This window comes from Apodemus sylvaticus, chromosome 2 (assembly GCF_947179515.1).
Source record: "Apodemus sylvaticus chromosome 2, mApoSyl1.1, whole genome shotgun sequence".
Taxonomy (NCBI): domain Eukaryota; kingdom Metazoa; phylum Chordata; class Mammalia; order Rodentia; family Muridae; genus Apodemus; species Apodemus sylvaticus.
In genome coordinates this window covers 18991259-19013382 of record NC_067473.1, presented here as the reverse complement: position 1 = coordinate 19013382, position 22124 = coordinate 18991259, and the positions used below count along the sequence as shown (strand labels likewise).

Below are 22124 nucleotides of genomic sequence, written 5' to 3'. Positions count from 1 at the left end.
CGCAGCATCAGGGAGGGTAAGGACTGAAAGGACTTTTGGCACCAGAATGAAAGGGCTTAAAAGGGGGGAGTATGGGGGTTAGGTGAGTGTGGCTAGGCGGTGTGGGGGAAGGTGTCCAGGCGGGCCCTTGCCTGGCACCTCTGCCCCTGAGGGACCACACACACAGAGACATGGTATAGAGTTTATTCAGAGTAGGGGATGGGAATTAGTGGTAGAGAGAGGTAGAGAGAGAGAGAGAGAGAGAGAGAGAGAGAGAGAGAGAGAGAGGAGAGAGGGAGGGGGCCGGCCATGACCACGTGGGGGGGGGGAAGAGCCCCAGGGGCAGAGAGGTGAGAGAGTGTGGGAGAGCAGAGAGCAAAGAGGAAGAGGAGGAGCAAGTAGCCCCTCTTATAGTGGGCCAGATCTCAGGGGCGGGGCATACCTGGCTATTGCCAGGTAGGTGTGGGGTGGAGCTTAGACAAAACCCCAACAAGGACCTCTGCTCTGGACCCTGAATGGCCAGATGAGGTAAGGTAAAGATCTATTAAGACAGGTGATTTAAAGTGGTGATTTTATAGCTAGATAATGAGAATGTGAGGGAAATTAGGATATGACGGATTATACATATGCTCAGGACAGGTGTTAGGGAACAAACCTCAAAACTATTTTAAGGAATTAATGTATAATATCAAAACTGCGAGATGCAAGAAATGTTAAGATTACTTCAAATATGGTGACAGCAAAAGAAACACAGAGGATTTGAAAATCTTTGCCCTACGTGGGACTTACTTAGTGCAAGGAGATGGAGACAAAGGACTTACATTTACACTGCAGGCCTATTAATACTATCTGACTTTTCAAACCTGGGGGGGGGGGGGAGGGAAGCAACTTTCAAAAAGTTTCGCATGTTTTCAGGATGAGCCCAGAGGCACCCGCAGAGAGACCCTGATCAAAGTCGTTCCTATGTTGCCAGCGATATTAATCTACACTAGAAGATTACGAACGTACCTGATTCAAGGTATTTTTTTAATGACTCTTCAAGTGAAGGAACAGGTAATGATGGAAGAGAGTCTTGGTACTGAAAGGTTCGTTCTTCAACTGATTTAGCCAATTGATTTTCCATGGTATAGTCACAGTAAGAAAACTAAAGAAAAGGAGATAAAACAAGACATCAGTCATAACTTCAAACCCATTAACTATCTGTAAAGTTGTCAGATAAGTGAAACCAACTTTAATATTAAGAATGTGAACTTAGTGTGCCAGGAACAAACTGTCATCAGGAAGACGAAGGGCCGTGACCACCAAACACCAGGTAGTGTGGTGTTACAGCAAACACGCTTACTCCCAGCCTTCACACTGTCTTCCACCTCACATATGAAAACAAGCATCTCGGGTTTAGTCATGTTTAAGAGGTTTATAATCTCCCCACCGACAGAGGCGATATTACATGGCATTAGGGAACCTGCAGAGCGTCTTGCTGGGTGGGTAGGATTAGATGTGTCGAACAAGATTATGGTCTGAGAAACTCTGAAAAGCATATGCAGAGGTGTGGAGCAATGGGCCATTGGATATTATAGACTGTAAGAATTCACGTCACCGGCTGATGTCATTTAACGCTGTGCAGATGGCATGGGCCCTAATCACATTGGCTTTGAGTATCACAAACCAAACTTAATATTTTCTACATTTGTGGTAATTTTCATCAAAACAAAAATAACACCATTTATGAATATAGGCTATATTGGTATTGAATTAAAAAAAAAGATTTCTGAAAAAAAATTATTTACAGTTCTCACATAAAACCAGTAACCAAGAAAACAAAAAATTGATACTGAATGAAAACTCCCTGTCCCTTTTTTTTTATATCCCATTTTAAAATAGCAAAGTTAAATAAAATATACTATTCATATGTTATAAAAGTTAACAATATCAAAAACAAAGGCATGGCAGATTTTTTTTTTTTTTTTTTTTTTTTTTTTTTTGGAGCCAGTGTTTCTCTGTGTAGCCCTGGCTGTCCTGGAACTCACTCTGTAGACCAGGCTGGCCTCGAACTCAGAAATCCACCTGCCTCTGCCTCGCAAGTGCTGGGATTACAGGTATGCGCCACCATGCCTGCCTCATGGCAGATTATTTTTAACTAAAACCCTTTTTTCCCATTCTTAACCAAATCTAGAAATTTTGCTGTATGTATATAGTGACCTATCTCTTTCTCCTGCCCTGTGCATGTGTCACCTCCCCGCCATAGTCCTCAGAGGCATGACGTATGCTTTCCTTACTCTTTATCTCCTTCTCAGTGCTGACCCAGCTGGCTGCCGACCAGATCAAGCGCCTTGGACCCATTTACAGAAGCCATTTTGTCAGAATCACCTTTCTGGCCCTACTTCTAGATGAGAAAGGAAAGGAAAACAAAGAGAAGATGGGGCCCAGGGCTGGGCATGGTGGCACGTACCTAGCTGCAGTAGCAAGAGGATTGCTCCAGCCCAGGGGCTGAAGTTCTGACTGGATGTGAGACCAGATGATAACAACAAAATCTTTGCCCTCCGTGAGCCTCAGGGCAAGAAGTAAATAAATAATGTATAGCGTTAATGGGTTTCAAATGGTGACTGAGGTCTTGTTTTCTTAATACCATTGTATTGCTGGCTTTGTTAGAGGTTAGACTATTTTTGCAGTAACACAGTAATACAGTCAGACTGCGCATAGAACCTCAAAGTTCCGCCCCTTGTGCTTTAATGGTTTCACTTACATCCTATTTGAATATTGATAAACCACTTCGGGCCTAACGGAAATATAGTTCTTTGTCCTTAATATAGACTCAGCCATTTTCTAACCATTTTCTCCTAGGCAAGTGACTGGAAAAAAAAAAAATAGGATCATTTATTTGGAGGTGGGCTGCTGTGCACACACGGGGAGTCAACGGGCAGCTTGCAGGAGTTGGGTCTCTTTTTCCACCATGTGGGTTCTGGGGATTACACTTGGGCTTGCCTGCAGGTGCCAATATTCAATGAGCAATCTCACTGAGCCTCAAAATTTGTCTTTTGGGGCAGTGTGTGTGTGTGTGGGGGGGGGGGGGTCAGAATATCACTATATACTCCAGGCAGGCTTAGAACTACTACTGTAAACCAGGCTTGCCTGAATTCCTGTGAGTCTGCCTGCCTCTGACTCCCTGGTGCTTGGGATAAAGTTATATGCCACCAACACCCATCTGGCTCTAGGCAAGTAATTAATTGAATCTCTTTATCTTGGAATGTATAACCATATAATTAGTCATCAGACTTTTTAAATGCCACAAAAAAGCATGCTATAAAAACAACTCATCCTAAAACAACTATATTATAGACTACAGTGGGCAGAATTGTTACAATGACCTAAACTCCTGCCTACCCTTTTTAGTCCCCAGAACTTGTCATTATGATAGAACATCATTACTCCTATGGTTAATTTTCACCTCAAAAAAAAAAAAAAAGAGCTTAAAATAGACAGGACCTAATCTAAACCTTTGAGTCCATGGGGAAGAGATACTGCCATGCCTCTATGCCTACATCCCCGTCCTTAATGAACTCAGAGACAAACAGGACTGACAGGAAATGGGAGCCTTAATCCCAATGCTAGTGAACAGGAATTAAACTCTGCCAACTTGAATGAACCTGAAAAGGGATTCTCTCTCCCCCACCCCCCAAAAAAAACTTCAGAAAGTAACTCATAACAGAAACTCTGATCTCTCCTTTTGTGCTTCTGTGTAGGGTAAGCATCTAAGTTCACCCAGACTTCAGATCTACAGAAACTCAAAGTCTGTGTTCCTTTCACCGCTAAACGTGTCACTGTCTGCTGTAACAGCGACGACGGGGAATTAATACAAGCAAGCCGCTGAGCAGGCTCTTCTCATTACACTTCCTTGTCACTTAATAGACCCCACGAAGAAGCAGACAACAGTAATAATTTTAGGCTTGCTGTATTGCTTTGCCCCAGCAAGGTTAAGCCGCTTACAGATTCTTTAAGAATTGTCTTAAGTTTTCAACTATATAAACGAAGTTAAATGATTCCAATAAAATTAAGAAAACGAAGACAACGGACTTTCCGAAAGCAAGGTGATGTGAACGCGAGAAAGGTGGACAAAGAGAACCAGGAAGTAAACAAATAGAGTCACATACCAGTAAACCAAGATGAAGGTCTTCCAGGAGCCTGCTTGAACAATTCTGATTGGAAACCACAGGGAGCCTGAACTGCCCAAACCTGGTGACTGTGGGAAGGAAGAAATACACTTCAAGTAAAGATCGGGAAAGAAGAAACGGGCAGTGAAAGAAGCTGGAAACACAGAACGGACATCTGCTAGACATCAAGTTTATATCACCATAGAGCTAGCTATGTTCCAGGAAGCCTATCAGATGATCCAAGGGGCACAGGGAACCTTGTGGTGCCCGCAGCGAGGTTGCAGCAGCAACAGCAGAAAGCAATAAAGTTCAGAAACTCCTCCCACCAAAACAAGGGCAGCTCCGCACCGAGGATGAGCACAAGGGGAGAAAATCCTAGAAACATGCACACGCAAAACCAACCAACCGATCAAGCACCCCGACACACTCTAGCAAGGCTGGTGCAACTAGGGGGAGGGGACACCCCAAACCAGAAGAGCAAGATGCTCGGGGGACACCACGCCAGCAAGCAGACCAGGGCGCCTCGGCGCACAGCCCGACTGCATTCAGCCCTGCTCCGCGCTCCTCCAGTACCCTTCGAGCCCTCGCCGTGTGGAAGGGAAGGAGAGCGAGCAGCCGGCCCGGGAATGCTCACCTCCCGCACCCTGCTACGCCCTCCGCACTCAGCCACCAGCCCGGTTGGCCTGCAAGCCCTGGGCAGCCCTGATGCCGGACTGGAACGGAAAGCCGCAAGGGTCCCGCCCTGCGCGCGTCGGGACACGGGATTGGACGGAAAGCCGCGAGGGTCCCACCCCGCTGGAAGGGGTGGGCTGTCGAGGCTTGCTGGCCCCGCCCCCGCCGGTTCCCCTGCTCTGGTTGTGTCCTAGGCAGCCGACCCCAAGAACGCGAACAGAAAATCGGATTAGCGTTCTGCAGTCCCGGGTACAGCAGCTTCCTTCCGGATAGTGCGGGGGCATTGGCCTCGGTCCAGAGATGGAGGCAGCTCCGCCCACGCTCGGGCACAGCCCCATAGCTGGGTAAGGAGGCCCCGCGGTTCAGCCTGCTTTTCACCAACTCCTAGGGCTTGGGCGCTGCTGTTCTTTCTTCCCAGTCGCTCCCCCTTGCGAGTGCGAGCCTCCTTTGCGTGGCTCAAGCAAGAATTTATACTGGAGTTGTACTGAGACATTTTTATTTTGTCTACCCCGTGTGCTGGCAAAGAATAGCGGGCGAATGGATCCGGTTTGGCCTCGTTGCCTCTTTGAGACTAAGATTTGGCCAGCTCCAGCCCTCTGGGGCAAGCCCTTGGAATCTCTAGCTATGCCCAAGCTTCAAACTCTGGTCTTGCCTGATTTTTTTTTTTTTTTTTTTTTTTTTTTTTTTTTTTTTTTATCAGTCCAAGAAGTAGCGTTTTTTAATCCAGGAAGCTAGCACGTTCTAGAGGAAGACTATGAGGCCAATTTAGTTTCACAGGTCAATGCATTTTTTTTCATTTACCTCCTGAAATAAATTGTTACAATGTTAAGCTTATATACACTGTTTATTTGTACTTCTGTTAGATTTTCGTGGAAGGAAAAACATTTTACATGCTCATGCCTAGTTATTCAATACAGTTTAAAGACTTCATTCCAAATTAGTATATTAAAAGCTGTTGTCTTTCTGAGATCCTTTTGGTAGTAAAGCCTGCCTGAACTGAGTTAAGACTGTGTCATTGAAGGACTTGGTATGAATGGTCTTGAGTTTCCTGCAGAATTACTAATATGTTTCATGACTGTACAGCTTGCTGGAGGTGTTACATAATCAGACTGAATAATAAGTTTGTCAAAGTGACTGTGCTAAAGAACTTTTTCCCCCTCCTAAGTGTGTTAAGTGTTCTGTTCTGGATAACGTTATATTGTGCTTAGAAGATAGAACTCTTAGACTAACTGGATTTCTCAGAAACCTTCATCATCTTTTTTTTTTTTTTTGTAAAAAATTTTGGCACCTCTTTAGAAGTTTATGCTTGCTGAATGTTTGCTGGTGGCAAAGAATTTAGGATCACTCACCTTCACTATTTTTGTGAGTTTGGTAATGGGACCAATCCAGGCCTTTATACAGGGTCTCTACCACTGAGCTGCATCCCAGTCTTGCTTGGCTTTTCTCTTCTTCCTGGTTTTGTTAAGCAGAAACAGTGTTTCCATGAAGATTGTGCCTTCTCAAAAAGAGAAAGCCATGTGACGGAAGAAAATCAGTGGAGTTTGTGAGGAAAATGACCGTCTACGTAAAACTATAGATAAGCAGTATCCTCAAAATGTCTTCTACCAAATGTATAATAAGTATTTTAATGTCGAGTTTCAAATGGTGTAGCACTCAGATTAACTTTGAACTAGCTTGTATTTCTTAGTGCAGGAGAGACAGATCTGAATGGCTTAGGAAGATGTTCTAAGCTTTTGTAGTAAATCTTATAGCAGCAAGTTGTCCCAAGTCTTAAAATTGACTATTAGTGGTGATTATAACTTTTTAAAGTTTCTATAAAAATCATTCATTTATACTACTGTGTATGAAGGGATCCTGATGGACCCAGGACAAGGAACTCCCTCTAGATAGGAAGGAGACAGATGTGGCACATAGGCAAACAACGGTTTATAAAGGTAAAGGGAAAACCCAGAGCTAGGGTGAGGGGATTACTTTAATTCGCTGTGTTAGTGGAGTCAAAGTGGAGGGGGCGTGGGGAGGGCTGATTGCTGGACTGCATACTTTGATAACTAGACTTTGGTAGTCAGCCTCAGGAGGAGGAAATGACCAAATAAGGGAACAGGCCTTGTTGGGTAGCTTTGGGGATGTAATCTAAAGGTTTTTAGAAAGACAGTGAGAATCAGGGAGAAGGTCAATGCCTTCCAGAGGCATGTTTGACAAGCTCGGACTGGCTAGAGTCCTTTCAGTGTAGCTCTTTCTCCATATGCCACAAAATTCTAAGACCTTTACAGACAAGTGTGGATATAGTTGACCCCAAAAATTGTAAGAGTATTCTAAGTTCTCATATCTATCATCAAAGCTAGCTTACTAATAAGGCTTGTGAATTTAATGGAGTGTAGTATATAGCCTTAATCTATGGGATAGATCTCTAACCTAAGTTTATCCAAAATGGGCATATTGAAGAAATATATTTTCTTATTTTTAATGAGGAGATAGCATGGGCATAGTTATTTTGGGGAACAGCCAGCAGCAAACTGGAGTTTGCTAGATACAAATAGATGATGTTAAAAATTAACTGTGGTGTCTCACTGGGCTCTCCAAAAACTGATCCCCCCCTCCCAAGGGCACATGCATACTGTTTCATACAGATGGGCTCACTTTAGCACTAGGGATAGATTTTGATTGCCATTGTATGTAAAGTCTGCTTCCAAATCCTAGGAGAAGTGTAGCTTAACTATGAACTCTTCATACCTCAAACAAGTTCGTTACTCTTAAAGAGGGCATTTAAATGTTTACAGCTGGATTGAGATGTAACTTACATAACAACAACAACAACAACAAAAAAACCACTCCTTTAAAGTGTACAAATACATATTTAATTATATTTGTAGTTATGTGTTGGGAACCAGCGAGCTTGGCTCAACGCCCCCAGCTGAGCTGTTTGCACAGGTTTCTTGAGAGCAAAACATCCCGTGGCTTAGCTTGATTCCTGCCTTCCCGCCCGGTGTGGTACAGACTTCCCAGGTGCCTGACCTATGGCTATAATTGTTTTTTCCTGTTCCCTTCCCTGGCCTCTAGTATATATATTGCTGGTCTCTCAGTAAAGTTTTGGCATTCTCCTTACAGAATAACCCATGTCTGTGTTTTCTGTTAATCCCCCAGGCCTCCGCCAGATACTTGGTACCGTGGCAGCGTGGGTGCTGTCAGTTGTCTGTGTCAATTTGCTCTCTGGTCCTGTGGTAAAGCACTGATCAGCTGTTAAACCAGGACTGATGGAGGCGACAACACAGAATTAAGAAGAGACCAACCTCTACAAAAACTAATTGTGCTTTGATCAGAACAGTCAAGGGCGGAGGTCTCTCCAGCTCTGATCCTCTGCAGTTTCAATGTTGCAAATATCAAAAAATAAAACTAAATTAAAAACGTCTGGAGTGTGTGGTTTCTACTGCCCTGCATTAAGTTCCAGTGGACCAAGCTACCAGTCCCTGCCCAGGTTCCCTTGAATTTACAGATGAACAACACACACACATATTAGCTTATTTTTAATACACTTCTAACTCGATGACCAGAATCTTCTCAGCCTCATGTCATGGTTTCAATATACTTGCTCACAGAATGGCACTATTTGGAGGTATGGCCTTGTTGGAATAGGTGTGTCACTGTGAGCATGGGCTTTAAAACCCTCATGCTAGCTTCCTAGAAGTCAGTATTCTGCTAGCAGCTTTCAGATGAAGATGTAGAACTCTCAGCTTTGTCTATACCATGACTGCCTGTATGCTGTCATGCTCCTGCCTTGATGATAATGGACAGAACCTCTGAACCTATAAGTCAGCCCCCAATTAAATGGTGTCCTTATAAGAGTTGCCTTGGTTATGGTGTCTGTTCACAGCAATAAAACTAAGAAAGGAGTTGGTATTAGGGACTGGGGTATTGCTTTGATAGGTCTGACCATGCTTTTGACAGGAAGAATGTGGATTTGGGGACTTTGGATTTGGAAATCAGTGAAATGCTTTAAACAGGGCTTAAAGGGCCATCCTAGTAGGAATACGGAAGACTTTGTTACTGAGATGATTTGATTGTACAGACCTAGCCCAAGAGGTTTCCATAAAGAATTTCAATATGTGGCCTAGAGACTGTTTTGTGGTATTTTGGTGAAGAAGTGGCTACATTTTGCTCTTGTCTGAATAGTCTGCCTGAGGCTGAGGTGAAGAGGCTCAGATTAATTGCATTGACAAGGTAAGTCTCAAAAAAGCCCAGCAGAGACTTTGTTTTCTGGCTAAGTCTCATGAAGAGCATTTTGAACAAGCAAAGCAAGCTTAGAAAGGAAAAATATAAAATATGTGGCTCAAGTGATAAAGAGGCACGGGACTGAATGAAGTGAAATGGAACTGAATCCTATGTTCTCGGAGATAATAGTTAAGGGAATTGGAGGCAAGATCCTACACGGCTAAATTTAGATCTAGGCATGGTGGTACACACCTTAAATCCACCATTACAGGAGACTGAGCCATGCAGATCTCTGAGTTCAAGGTCAGCCTACAGAGCAAGTTCCAGGAAAGCCAAGCTTAGGCAGAAAGGGAGTTGGAAAACAGAAAGATGGTAATAGAAAAAGCAGGGCCATGTTCCAGCCCCAGCAAGCAACAGAACACGGCAGCTTCAGCCATGTGGCTCTGGCTTTAGAGTGAAAAATAGAAAAGACTACTGGGACAATTGATGCCAGTTAGCCAGAGCTAAGAAATTAGTGGTGATTAAGAAGAGAACAGCATCACTGAGGTGAAGACTTCTGGGAAGTGTTTTCTAAGAGCCCAAAGAAGCTGTGTTCTAGAGATAGGTACTTCATGCTTCAGCTGTATTTGATAATGTGCAAGAGTCACCCAGGTGGTACTGGTTTTGAAGGCATGAAGGGATCATGGAGAGCAGTGAGACTCAGCACTGTGAGAGGCCATAGAAGGCCATTGATGAAAGAGCAGTCTCAGTTATAGTTGATGGTCCAGGACTGAAGGGGTCATGCAAAGGAGTTGAGGCTTGGCACCATGAAGAGAGTCTATGAGAGGCTATTGGTGAAGCCTACTTGCAGGCAGAAGACCCCAGCATATTGGAGATGCTGGTACCATAGGATGATCACCAAGAACAGCAGCGGCAGTGCAGTGGAGTGGATCAACCTGAGCTTAAATAAAGAGGGCAGAACTGGAGAAGTGACACCAACCCTTTGGAGGAGCCCGGAAGATCATGTGTGGATTCCACACATTGAAACAAGAAGCTGTAACATTGAAGGCTGCCTTGGAGGCCCCAAGGTTTTTGAGATTCCAGAGCAGTAGGATATCTCCTGAGTAATGCTGCTAACAAGGAGTGGAAACAGCCTAGGAAAAGAAGTTTGTTGTAGTCAACAAAGATGAAAAAGGAGTTTGAGAACTGAAGACTGCTTTAACAGCCATGGAGATGCAGTGTTTGGAGTTTGCCCAGCTGGTTTCCTGTCTTGCTTTGGGGATTACAGTTAAGTGATTGGATGGATCTCAGAAGAGACTTTGAACTTTGGACTTCTAACATTGTTGATACTGCTATAGACTATGGGGACTTTGGAAATTGAACCATGGACTGACTCATGTGTTTAAACAAGTCTATGGGGACAGGGAGTGGAATGTCATGGTTCAAATATGCTTGGCCCAGGGAGTGACTCTATTTGAAGGTATAGCCTTGTTGGAATAGGTGTGTCACTATGGACGTGGGCTTTAAGACCCTCATCCTAGCTTCCTGGAAGTCAGTATTGTGCTAGCAGCCTTCAAATGAAGATGTAGAACTCTCAGCTCTGCCTGCAACATGCCTGCCTGGATGCTGCCATGCTCCTGCCTTGGTGATAATGGACTGAACCTCTGAAACTGTAAGCCAACCCCAATTAAATATTGGCTCTGACACTGTAAGCTACCCCAATTAAATGTTGTCCCTATTAGAGTTGTATTCATCATGATGTCTGTTCACAGGAGTAAAACCCTAAGACACCTCCCTTGACCAGCATGCCTTTCTCCCAGCTCAATGCCTCTAAATCTTCCCTCAACTTAGCTGCGCAGTTACCTTCTCCTTTCTCAGCACCCTAAATCTGCCGTCAGCTTAGCTGTGTTTCTAATCTCTTGCCTGCTACCTCAGGCCCAATCAGAGAAAGCAGCCAATGGCCACTCCACCTGAGATCTAACATGTCTGGTGGCTCTCTCTCCCTTTGAAGCGTGGTGAATTTTCTTTTCCCCTCCTGTATCTCCTAGCCTGCCTATGGGAACCTGAAAGTCCTGCCTCTTCCACCCAGACATTAGCCGCTAGCATCTTTAGTGATCAATCAAGAATCAATTGGGGAACAGAGCCTTCAGTGTTCCCACACAGACTCCCAATCAAAGCATCAGAACCATTCCATACAGTGGAGGTTGTGTTTCTCTTATCTGGAACTTTCCAGATCCTAGCCTGCAAAAGCTGTTAGCAATGTGTCAACTTTCCTGTCCAGTTTCTCAGCTCAGCTGAGGTTTGGGAGCTAAAAACCAACTTGAGCAAGAAAGGGCTTATTTGGCTTATACTTCCACATCACGGTCCATAATTAAGAGAAGCCAAGACAGAAACTGAAGCAGAGATCATGGAGGAATGCTTGCTCTCGGTGGCTTGCTCAGGCTGTTTGTTAACAAGACTGCCAGCCCAGAAAGTCATATCCCATTAATCAAGAAAATGTCCCTACAGACATGTACACAGGCCAATCTGAATTTCTCAATTCTGTTTTCTTCTTGCCAGGTGCCTCTAATTTGTGTCAAGAAGGCAAAAACTAGCCAACACGTAGTCATAATGTAATTTTTAGAATGTTTTGTTAATCCCCCCAAAGTGAGCAGTCACTCACTATCCAACCCTGCCCTTAACTTCCCAGCCCTATGTAACCAGCCACGTACTGTCTGTCACTGTAGAGATACCTAATCCAGGAACTTTGTAGGAGTTGAATCATACACTGGGTGGCCTTTTGTAACTGGAATTCTTTCACTTATATTTTTCAGATTCATCTGTGGTTTTGCCTATAACCGTACTTCTTTATTTTACTGGGCTAAATAATATCACAATCTATGGATGAACATACCATATTCTGTCTATCCCTTCATCAGGTAACTGTTACCACCTTTTGATTTTCTTTGTATCTGTTTCTGTTTGTGTGCATTAGTATGTGCAGGAGTGCATGTGTGTATCAGAGAACAACATTAGATACTGTTCCTGGGTTGCCATCTATCCTTTCCTCTTCCTTTTTTAGATAGGTTCTCTTACTGGCATGGAACTCCCCACGTAGGCAAGGCCAGCAAACCCCAAAAGTCTCCCTGCTTCCACTTGCTTCTCCGGCCCCGGACTGCAAGTGTGTACCACTACACCTGCCTTTTTTATTTTAAACTGGGTTCAAAGGTTGAAACGCAAGTCCGTATGCTTGCAAGTCAAGCCTTTATTGGCCAAGCTCTCACCCCAACATTTGTTTTTGTTTTCTGTTTTGTTTGTTTTTTGAAATAGGGTCTCCTATAGCCCAGGCTTGTCTTGAACTAAAAAAAAAATCAGTTGAAGATAAATTTGAACTTCTTGAACCTCCTGTCTCTGCTCCCCAATTCTGTACCACCATGCCAGCTTTCCTTTTGATTTCTTTAAAACCATCCTACTATACACATACAAGTTTAGATGGACATATGTTTTCAGTTACCGTAGGTACATCTTAAGGGTAGAAATGTATGATAATAATCCTGTGTCTAACACTTTTAGAAAATATCAAACTGTTCTGTAAAGTGGTTGTAACATTTTTACATATCAGCCAACACTTTTCTGTTTTTCTGATTACACTAAGGTAACAATAAATACCATTTGCTCCTGCCATTTTCACTATCACCAGCCTAGTGGGCACAGCTTATAGGTTTTATTTGCATCTCTGCAAACACCATCATTGACTAAAGTTCAAGCACTTATTAGCCACTTATAAACTTCTTTAAATAAACATCTCTTCTGATCTATCACTCCATCCTAATATTGACTTAAAAGTTGTACTAAACTGTCCTTTGACCCACACTACCATCATTTTCAGGAGTTCTGTTGGTCTACTCTCAAAACACTATCATAGCTGGGGTTTTTGACTACTCGTGTTCCCTCTTAAAAGGAGAGAGGAGAGTCATGAGACCCTTTTCTTACTAATAAGTCATCTCTTGCAACAAACTGTTCTGGTTACAATTCTGACAAAATTATACATGGCCTTAGGGGAGGGCTAGAGGATATAGGGAAGGACTGAGGGAGGCAGTTCTATCTACAGGGACACAGGGAAGTCGTTTGTCAAACTGATAGCAGACTGTCCAGTGTGACTGCTTTCTGATCAACAATACTTCTACCCAGACACCCACACTCATTGCTCTGTGCATAAGTCTAATAAATTTATTGGTTCTCCATTGAGACCTTAGAAGGAGGGGCAAATGTTTCTTATGTCTCCTCCAAGGACGGAATTTTAGCCACACAACTGTTTCACCTATATTCTGGATACAAGACCCTTCTCAGATAAATGATTTACCAATGTTTTCCTCCCACTGTTTGTGATGCCCTTTCACTTTCTTGATGATTTCTCTGTGGGGTGGATGAGCACAGACCCCTAGGTTCATATATTTGAATGCTTGGTCCCCAGTGGTTGAACTGTTTGGGAAGGATTAGGAGGTACAGTCCTGTTGGGGGAGGTGTGATACTTGGAACAGATTTTGAAGTTTCAAAAACTCATCCCCCCCCTCTCTCTCTCTCTTTCACACACACACACACACACACACACACACACACACATTGCCTCACATTTGGTAATCAAGATGAAAGCTCTCAGCTACTGCTTCAGTGCTATGGCTGCCTAACTACATCATGTTTCCCACCATAATGATCATGGATTCTAACCCTCTGAAACTGTAAGCGCCAAAGAAACTCTTTATCTTGTAAATTCTTTTCAACATGGTGTCTTATCAAAGCAATAGAGAAGTAACTAAGCATGTTATAGTATATGCTTTTTATTTCATGAAGTCCAAGTAATCCATCTTTAAAAAAATCTTTTGTGATGATTTATCTAACCAATCATTATGTCCTCTAAAGGTTTTTATAGGACTTTTTTCTTAATTTATGAATACAGAGTAATTTTTGGTGTGTGTGTGTGTGTGTGTGTATGTAGTAAAATAGTGGTACAAATCCATTTTGTGTGTGGAAATTACATTTGTCCCAGGACTACCTGATACAAAGACTCTCTTTTGCCCAGTGATACCTTTGGTCAATTTATCAAAACTCAACATCTACAAATGTTAGAGTCTGTGTATGGACTCCTGGTTGTATTGGATTCACCCATGTGCCTAGCCTTATCCAGCACAGTTTGTCTGAGACCTTCAAACCTGTTTTCCTTTTCAAAGTTGTTTTGGTTATTCAGGATATTTTTCTAAGACACCGGATTTTACAATATAGCTAGAGACTCCAGAATACAATATTTATTTTTCATTTAGTACATAAATATTGACTTTCTTGTGCACATTATGCTTCTTGGAAGTTAATCTAATTTGCTTACTAAACTGTAAACATTCTCTTTTTTCATTATTACTCAGCTATATCTTAATTTACACAATTACTATGATGATAATAGTATTTACAATGTAAAGCTTGGTAAGAATATTTATTAATAGCATCAAATTTATACTCCATATGTTGTATAACATTCAAGCTTATGATATCTAAGGAATATCTCAGTGCGGAACAGCTATCCTGAAAAACAATAATGAAAATGATATCTACTTATTCTTAAATAGATTCCAAGGTTGTTTTGTTTCTTTCAGTTTAAATAACTATGTTTTATCCTTTCCACATGCTATAATCACCCCATATATTTAAATAGCAGTAGCGTAAAGAGCTAATCAAAGAATTCTCAATTGAGGAATATCGAATGGCTGAGAGCGCCTAAAGAAAGGTTCAACATCCTTAGTCATCAGAGAAATGCAAATTAAAACAACCCTGAGATTCCACCTCACACCATTCAGAATGGTTAAAATAAAAAAAAAAAAGTGACAGCAGATGCTGGCGAGGATGTGGAGAAAGAGGAACACGCCTCCATTGTTGGAGGGATTGTAAGCTGGTACAACCACTCTGGAAATCAGTTTGGCGGTTCCTCAGAAAACTGAACATAGTACTACCTGAGGATCCAGTTATACCACTCCTGGGCATATACTCAAAAGATGCGCCAACATATGACAAGGACACATGCTCCACTATGTTCATAGAAGCCTTATTTATAATAGCCAGAAGCTGGAAAGAATCCAGATGCCCCTCAACGGAGGAATGGATACAGAAAATGTGGTTCATTTTCACAATGGAGTACTACTCACCTATTAAAAATGATGAATTCATGAAATTCTTAGGCAAATGGATGGAACTAGAAAATGTCATCCTGAGTGAGGAACCCAATCACAAAAGAACACACATGGTATGCACTCACTGTTAAGTGGGTATGAGCCCAAAAGCTCAAAATACCTAAGATACAATTCACAGACCACATGAAGGTCAAGAAGAAGGAAGAACAAAGTGTGGATGCTTCAGTCCTTCTTAGAAGGGGTAGCAAAATATTCACGGGAGCAAATATGGAGACAAAATGTGGAGCAGAGATTGAAGGAAAGGCCATCCAGAGACTGCCCAACCTGGGGATAATTACAGTCTATCTTATTTGCCAACATTCGAAACCTAAAATTTCTGTTGTTTATTTTGTTGTTAAGATAAGAGTCTCACTGTTGTTAGGCCAGTCTCAAATTCATCAGCCTTAAAGTGACTCTCTGGCTTTTGTCTCCAAGTAACTGGAACTATAGACAGATACAACTACCTATCCTGCATATCTTATTCTTTAGTAATATGTTTCAAGTTCTATTTATGTCTTTAAAATTAACATGAAATATTGTAGCAATATAAACAATTCCAGTTTCTCATGGATCATTAATTGTGGTTTGTAATCTGTCCTCTTTCTTATAGAGAAATTTGTTTTGGTGCTAGAGATGAAACCCAGCACGTCCAATCTGATAGTTAAGATATCTGCCTTGAAGCTTTACCTTCAGCTAGCAGACTGTGGTGGTTTGGTTAAGATTGGCTTCCATAGACTCCCATATTTGAATGTTGATGAGGGATTTGCACTATTTGAGGAGGAGTAGAAGGTGTGACCTTGTTGAAGGAATTGTGTCAGTGGAGAGGGCTTTGGCCTTTCGAGAGCCCACCAAGCCCACTGTCTCCCTCCCTTTCTGTGAACAGACTATAGCTCTCAACTACTTCTCCAGCACCCGGCTTGCCCTACCTGCTGCCAGGCTTCCTTCGATGATCATAGTAGAACAAGCTTGAAACTGTAAGCAAGCGGCCCGCACCCCCAATTAAATATTTTCTTTTAGCTGGATGGGGTGGTTTAAGCCACCAAATCCCAGAACTCATGAGGCAAAGGTCTCTAACTTTGAGGCCAGGCTGGTCTACAGAATGAGTTCCAGGACAACCAGCACTACACAGAGAAGCCTTGTCTCACATATGCCCCTCCTGCAGCCAAAATGCTTTAATAAGAGTTGCCTTGGTCAACGGTCTCTCTTCACAACAATAGAACACTGATTAAGACAGATAATTCATCTTCCTAGATTTTGTAATATAAGCTATCTCGTGCATCATATTGATACTATACTTTGTCTATTGAGAATGCATGTACATTTTCTCTTACGAATACTAAGGCTATTGAATTATTTTTTAAAACTTCTGGATGCTTAAGCATCATTTCTCCTTTGTCTTCTGTCCTACATTATCAGAAAATAATCCTAAACCAAAGAAAGACTCTGAGGAAAAAAAAGAAAGTATTATATTTGTCTTGGTCTGTTTTCAATTATTATAAGTGAGAACTTCAGGCTGAGTAATTTAGGAAGAATAATTTATCCCTTACACTTCTGTGGTCTTCCACAGAGAGACATTCTACTGTGGAAGCTTTACACAGACTCGTGACACTATAAGAAATCACAGTGGTGTGAGGCATCCTGAACAAAATATCATGAAAGTGCTTCCTTTCAAACCACTCCCTGGATAATTCATTAGCTCATTCATTCATGACATGCTATGAATAAATGAATTAGGTTTGCAACAGGCTAAATTTGAGGAACACATCTAATCATAGAAATATTATTCTCTCTTACCTCCAACAAATTATAGCTTCTCTATAGTTCTCTTTGATTTGTTCTGTTTGTTTGAGTTTTTGTTTGTTTTTTACTTTTTATTTCATGTAACTAAATCCGCAAAGCTATAAATTATCTGGTACTTTTAGAAAATCTTGTAGTAAGGATTCTTATATCAGCTGGGAGATGAGGACTCATCCCCCCAAAGTTAAGTAGCTTTCTTTTTACATTTTTTTAAAGATTTATTTTATGTGTATGAATGTTCTCTCTCTCTCTCTCTCTCTCTCTCTCTCTCTCTCTCTCTCTCTCTGTGTGTGTGTGTGTGTGTGTGTGTGTGTGTGTGTGTGTGTATTATGTCTCTGGTGCCCTCATAGGTCAGAAGAGGGCGTCAAGTGCCCTTAGAACTAAAGTTACAAATTGTTGTGAGTCATCATGTAGGTGCTGAAAACTGAACCTAGACTCTGCATGAACAGCAAACACACCTACACACTGCCCATCTCCCCAGCCCCAAGTTGTGCAACTTTAAAACCATGCAAAGGGCTCAGCTGGTGAAGAAGTCTTCTTGTTTACAAGACTGATAATCTGAGTTGAATGCCTCAGACCTAGATAATAGAAGAGAACTGTTGTGTGACAACTAAGAAGTACCTTGGCGTTTAGACTTTTGGAACCCAGAATATCTGATATTATTCAGATAACATTAATCTGTGCATCAAAAAAGTAGACAAGTGTGGGATTGGTGATTACACCAGCACCCATATATCTGAGGCTAAATGTAGCTGCCAACATCCACAATCGAACTGGGTACCTGGAAAAGAAGCTGGGGGTAAATGGGAGGGCTGTGAAATAAGGATGGATACCAGGACAACAGTTGCTGTTTGAGGTTCAGAGTTTATTTGGTGTTCTGACAATTTAAGGATTATCGGGGTGAATCACTTCTTTGCAAAGTGGAGAATCACACACACAATTCCTCCCTTTCCATTAATATTAAGATGAGGAGGTAACAAAAAAGGATAAATAATCCATCAAAAGGCGGTAGGCCTTAACCAGGCAAAGGAAACGGTGACGTTAATTCCTCTTAAATATTTTACGGCATCTTTTGCAGAGGAGAAGATATAGGCTCCCTTATCATTTGAAGGACCGCCTCTTAACGCCAACCTCTTTTTGAGAAAAAATGCAAACAGAACCTCTTCCCCAAATTAAAGCAGGGTCTGGACTGTTCCATGTATTAGTTAAAAGGTCTCACAATTTAGCCATGGAATAAGAATTCGAAGTGACTGGATGCCAATGGCGATCTGCTGCAGACTGACCTTTAGCATCAGTTTGCAAAAAATTCAAAACAAATAAGACAAAAGCAAGGTGTGCTTTGGGTGATCTTGGAAGGTACAATTCTTTGTTTTAAAAAGCCAATTTTTAAGAGTGCAATGTGCACGCTCGACAATTCCTTGGCCCATTGGGTTATAAGGAATTCCAGTTTTATGTCTAATACCAAATTCTTTACAAAATGAGATAAAGTTATTGCCAGTGTAGGCTGGTGCATTATCTGCCTTAATGACTTTAGGTAATCCCATGGTATTGAAGGCTTGTAAACAATGATCAATTACATTTTTAGTGGCTTCTCCCAAATGCAGAGAAGCAAAGAGGAATCCTGAACAAGTATCAATGCAAACATATATATATATATATTTTAATTTTCCAAATTCTGCATAGTGAGTTACATCCATTTGCCAAACCTTTGCGATTTTGTGTTGGAGCCTTAATGTGTGGCTAGAAGATGGAATTTATTATGATCACATGTGGCCAATTCAACAGGTTCTAAAACCAAAGCCGCTCCTATTAGAGCTCTGTCAATGCAATGATTGCCTTCAGCTAACGCTCCAGGAAGACTGGAGTGAGCTCGTATATGGCCAATATAAAGGGGATTTTTTTCCTAGCAAGAATGATGTTTGCAATTATGAAAACAAAGATCCTGCTGGCATATTAAAATTAAATGTGCCACAGGTTTCTAAAAAAGGAACAGATTCTGCAACATACAAACTATCTGTAAAAAAATTAAAAGTACTGTTTACAGACTGAAAAACACTTAATACTGCTGTAAGCTCTGCTGAGCTGAGAGCCCAGATGTTTCTATAACCACCTGTTGATTATTAAGATATCCAGCTCTTCCTTTAGAGGAGCCATCTGTGAAAATCAAAAGCACTTTATGTAGTGGATGTAAAGATGTCATATTAGGAAATACAACCTCATGCACTTTTAAAAACTTTATTAACTTATCTTGAGGATAATGGTTATCTATAGTTCCCTCAAATCCTATTTGAGCAAGCAACCAATCTGTGCTATGCTGCTTCAGCAAAGTATCTTTTTTTTTTTTTTTGGTTCTTTCAACAGGGTTTCTCTGTGTAGCTGTCCTGGAACTCACTTTGTAGGCTGGCCACGAACTCAGAAATCGGCCTGCCTCTGCCTCCCAAATGCTGGGATTAAAGGTATGTACCACCAGCGCCTGCTTCAGTAAAGTATCTTGATCTACGTTAAAAGGCTGAATAAGGATATCTGGTTCTTTGACAAAATAAGTTAGTGCCTTCCAAGCACAATTATCTGGACTACTGCCTCATAATATGGCAGGATATTACGTTTAGGAGACACCCTCAAATGAATCCACATAAGAAGAGCCTTTTGCCATAATAATCCTGATGAATTTTAATATGATGAATAAGTCATATTAAAAATTAACAGATGTAAAGGTAAAGAATAATCTATATAGGTAACAAATTGGTTTTCAATAGCTCTCTCCACTTGCTGTAAGGCCAAAAGCCCTTCTGAGGTTAAGGATCTAGGGGATGCAGGATCAGCACTCTCCTTTAGAATATCAAATAAAGGTTATAATTCTCCTGTAGTAAGTTTTAAATAGGGGCAAAGCCAATTAATATTGTCCAACAACCTTTGAAAATCATTTAAAGTTTTTAAACTATCCCTGCAAATAGTTATCTTCTGGGGAAAATCAGCTTTATCTGTAAGTTTGAAACCCAGATGATTATAAGGATCCTGGGTTTGTACTTTCTCTGGACCTATTTGTAATCCTTTATTGGCTAAACCCTGTTGCAAATCTTTAAAACACAAAAGCAAATCCTGAGGATTTTTTCCCCACTATCAAAATATCTGTGTAATGAAGAATGTATATCTCTGACCATTGCTGTCTTACAGGCTTAATGACCTGTACCACAAACTTCTGACATAAGGTGGGACTGTTGGCCAGGCCCTGAGGAAGAACTGTCCATTGGTATCTTTTCATAGGTTCCATGAAGTTAACCAAAGGAACACTGAAAGCAAATCTTTCACAATCCTCAGGGTGCAAAAAAACAGTAAAGAAACAATCCTTCAAATCTACCACTATTTTATACTATCCTCTAGGAATAGCCACAGGAGATGGAAGACTAGTTTATAAAGTTCCCATGGGTACCATGGTCTCATTAAACTTTTTTAGATCTTGTAACAATCTCCACTTACCAGATACTTTCTTTTTTTTATTTGATATATTTTTTTATTTACATTTCAAATGATTTCCCCTTTCCTGGCTCCCCACTCCCCGACAGTCCCATAAGCCCTTTTCCCTCCCCTTCTACCCCCCTCCCACACACACACATCCACCCCTTCCCACTTCCCGGTGCTGGTATTGCCCTATGCTGCTGCACTGAGTCTTTCCATAATCAGGGACCACTCCTCCGTTCTTCTTGGACATCATTTGATATGTGGATTATGTCTTTCTTGGGTATTCCAAGTTTCTAAGCTAATATCCGCTTATCAGTGAGTGCATACCAAGATTGATCTTTTGAGACTGGGTTACCTCACTTAATATGATGTTCTCCAGCTACATCCATTTGTCTAAGAATTTCATGAATTCATTGTTTCTAATGGCTGAATAGTACTCCATTGTGTAGATATACCACATTTTTTTGCATCCATTCTTCTGTTGAGGGATACCTGGGTTCTATCCAGCTTCTGGCTATTACAAATAGGGTTGCTATGAACATAGTGGAGCATGTATCCTTATTACATGCTGGGGAATCCTCTGGGAATGTGACCAGGAGTGGTATAGCAGGGTGCTCCAGAAGTAACAAGCCTAGTTTTCTGAGGAACCGCCAGACTGACTACCAGAGTGTTTGTACCAATTTGCAACCCCACCAGCAGTGGAAGAGTGTTCCTCTTTCTCCACATCCTTGCCAACACCTGCTGTCTCCTGAGTTTTTAATCTTAGCCATTATGACTGGTGTGAGATGAAATCTCAGGGTTGTTTTGATTTGCATCTCCCTAATGACTAATGATGTTGAATATTTTTTAAGATGCTTCTCAGCCATCTGAAGTTCTTCAGGTGAAAATTCTTTGTTTAGCTCTGTACCCAATTTTTTAATAGTATTATTTGGATTTCTGGGGTCTAACTTCTTGAGTTCTTTGTATATATTAGATATTAGCCCTCTGTCAGATGTAGGGTTGGTGAAGATCTTTTCCCAATTTGTTGGTTTCTGATTTGTCCTTTTGATGGTGTCCTTTGCCTTACAGAAACTTTGTAATTTTATGAAGTCGCATTTGTCAATTCATGATCTTAGAGCATAAGCCATTGGTGTTCTGTTCAGGAACTTTCCCCCTGTACCGATGTCCTCAAGGGTCTTCCCCAGTTTCTTTTCTATTAGTTTCAATATGTCTGTCCTTATGTGGAGGTGCTTGATCCACTTGGAGTTGAGCTTAGTACAAGGAGATAAGGATGGATCAATTCGCATTCTTCTGCATGCTGACCTCCAGTTGAACCAGCACCATTTGTTGAAAAGGCTATCTTTTTTCCACTGGATGTTTCAGCTCCTTTGTCAAAGATCAAGTGGCCATAGATGTGTGGGTTCATTTCTGGATCTTCAATCCTATTACATTGATCTGCCTGCCTGTCACTGTACCAATGCCATGCAGTTTTTAACACTATTGCTCTGTAGTATTGCTTGAGATCTGGGATACTGATTCCCCCAGAATTTCTTTTGTTGTTGAGAATAGTTTTAGCTATCCTGGGTTTTTTGTTATTCCAGAGCAATTTGAGAATTGCTCTTTCTAACTCTATGAAGAACTGAGTTGAGATTTTGATGGGTATTGCGTTGAATCTGTATACTGCTTTTGGCAAAATGGTCATTTTAACTAT

The 22124-nt window shown here is 41.5% G+C and overlaps 1 protein-coding gene across 2 annotated transcripts in view; it reads right to left on the bottom strand.

The window, feature by feature from the left end:
* Crot (carnitine O-octanoyltransferase) overlaps positions 1 to 4847 on the bottom strand; it is a 31574-nt gene extending 26727 nt beyond the window's left edge. Inside the window, exons 1-4 of one of the 2 annotated variants that reach the window (XM_052173140.1) lie at positions 4762 to 4847; positions 4128 to 4216; positions 2429 to 2527; positions 988 to 1123 (exon numbers count right to left, since the gene is read on the bottom strand). In XM_052173140.1, the coding sequence (XP_052029100.1) occupies positions 988 to 1102 (115 nt within the window). In that variant the 5' untranslated portion in view covers positions 1103 to 1123; positions 2429 to 2527; positions 4128 to 4216; positions 4762 to 4847. The remainder of the gene's footprint in view (positions 1 to 987; positions 1124 to 2428; positions 2528 to 4127; positions 4217 to 4761) is intronic. The other variant, XM_052173139.1, reaches the window with a different exon arrangement.
* Positions 4848 to 22124: the final 17277 nt, after the last annotated feature.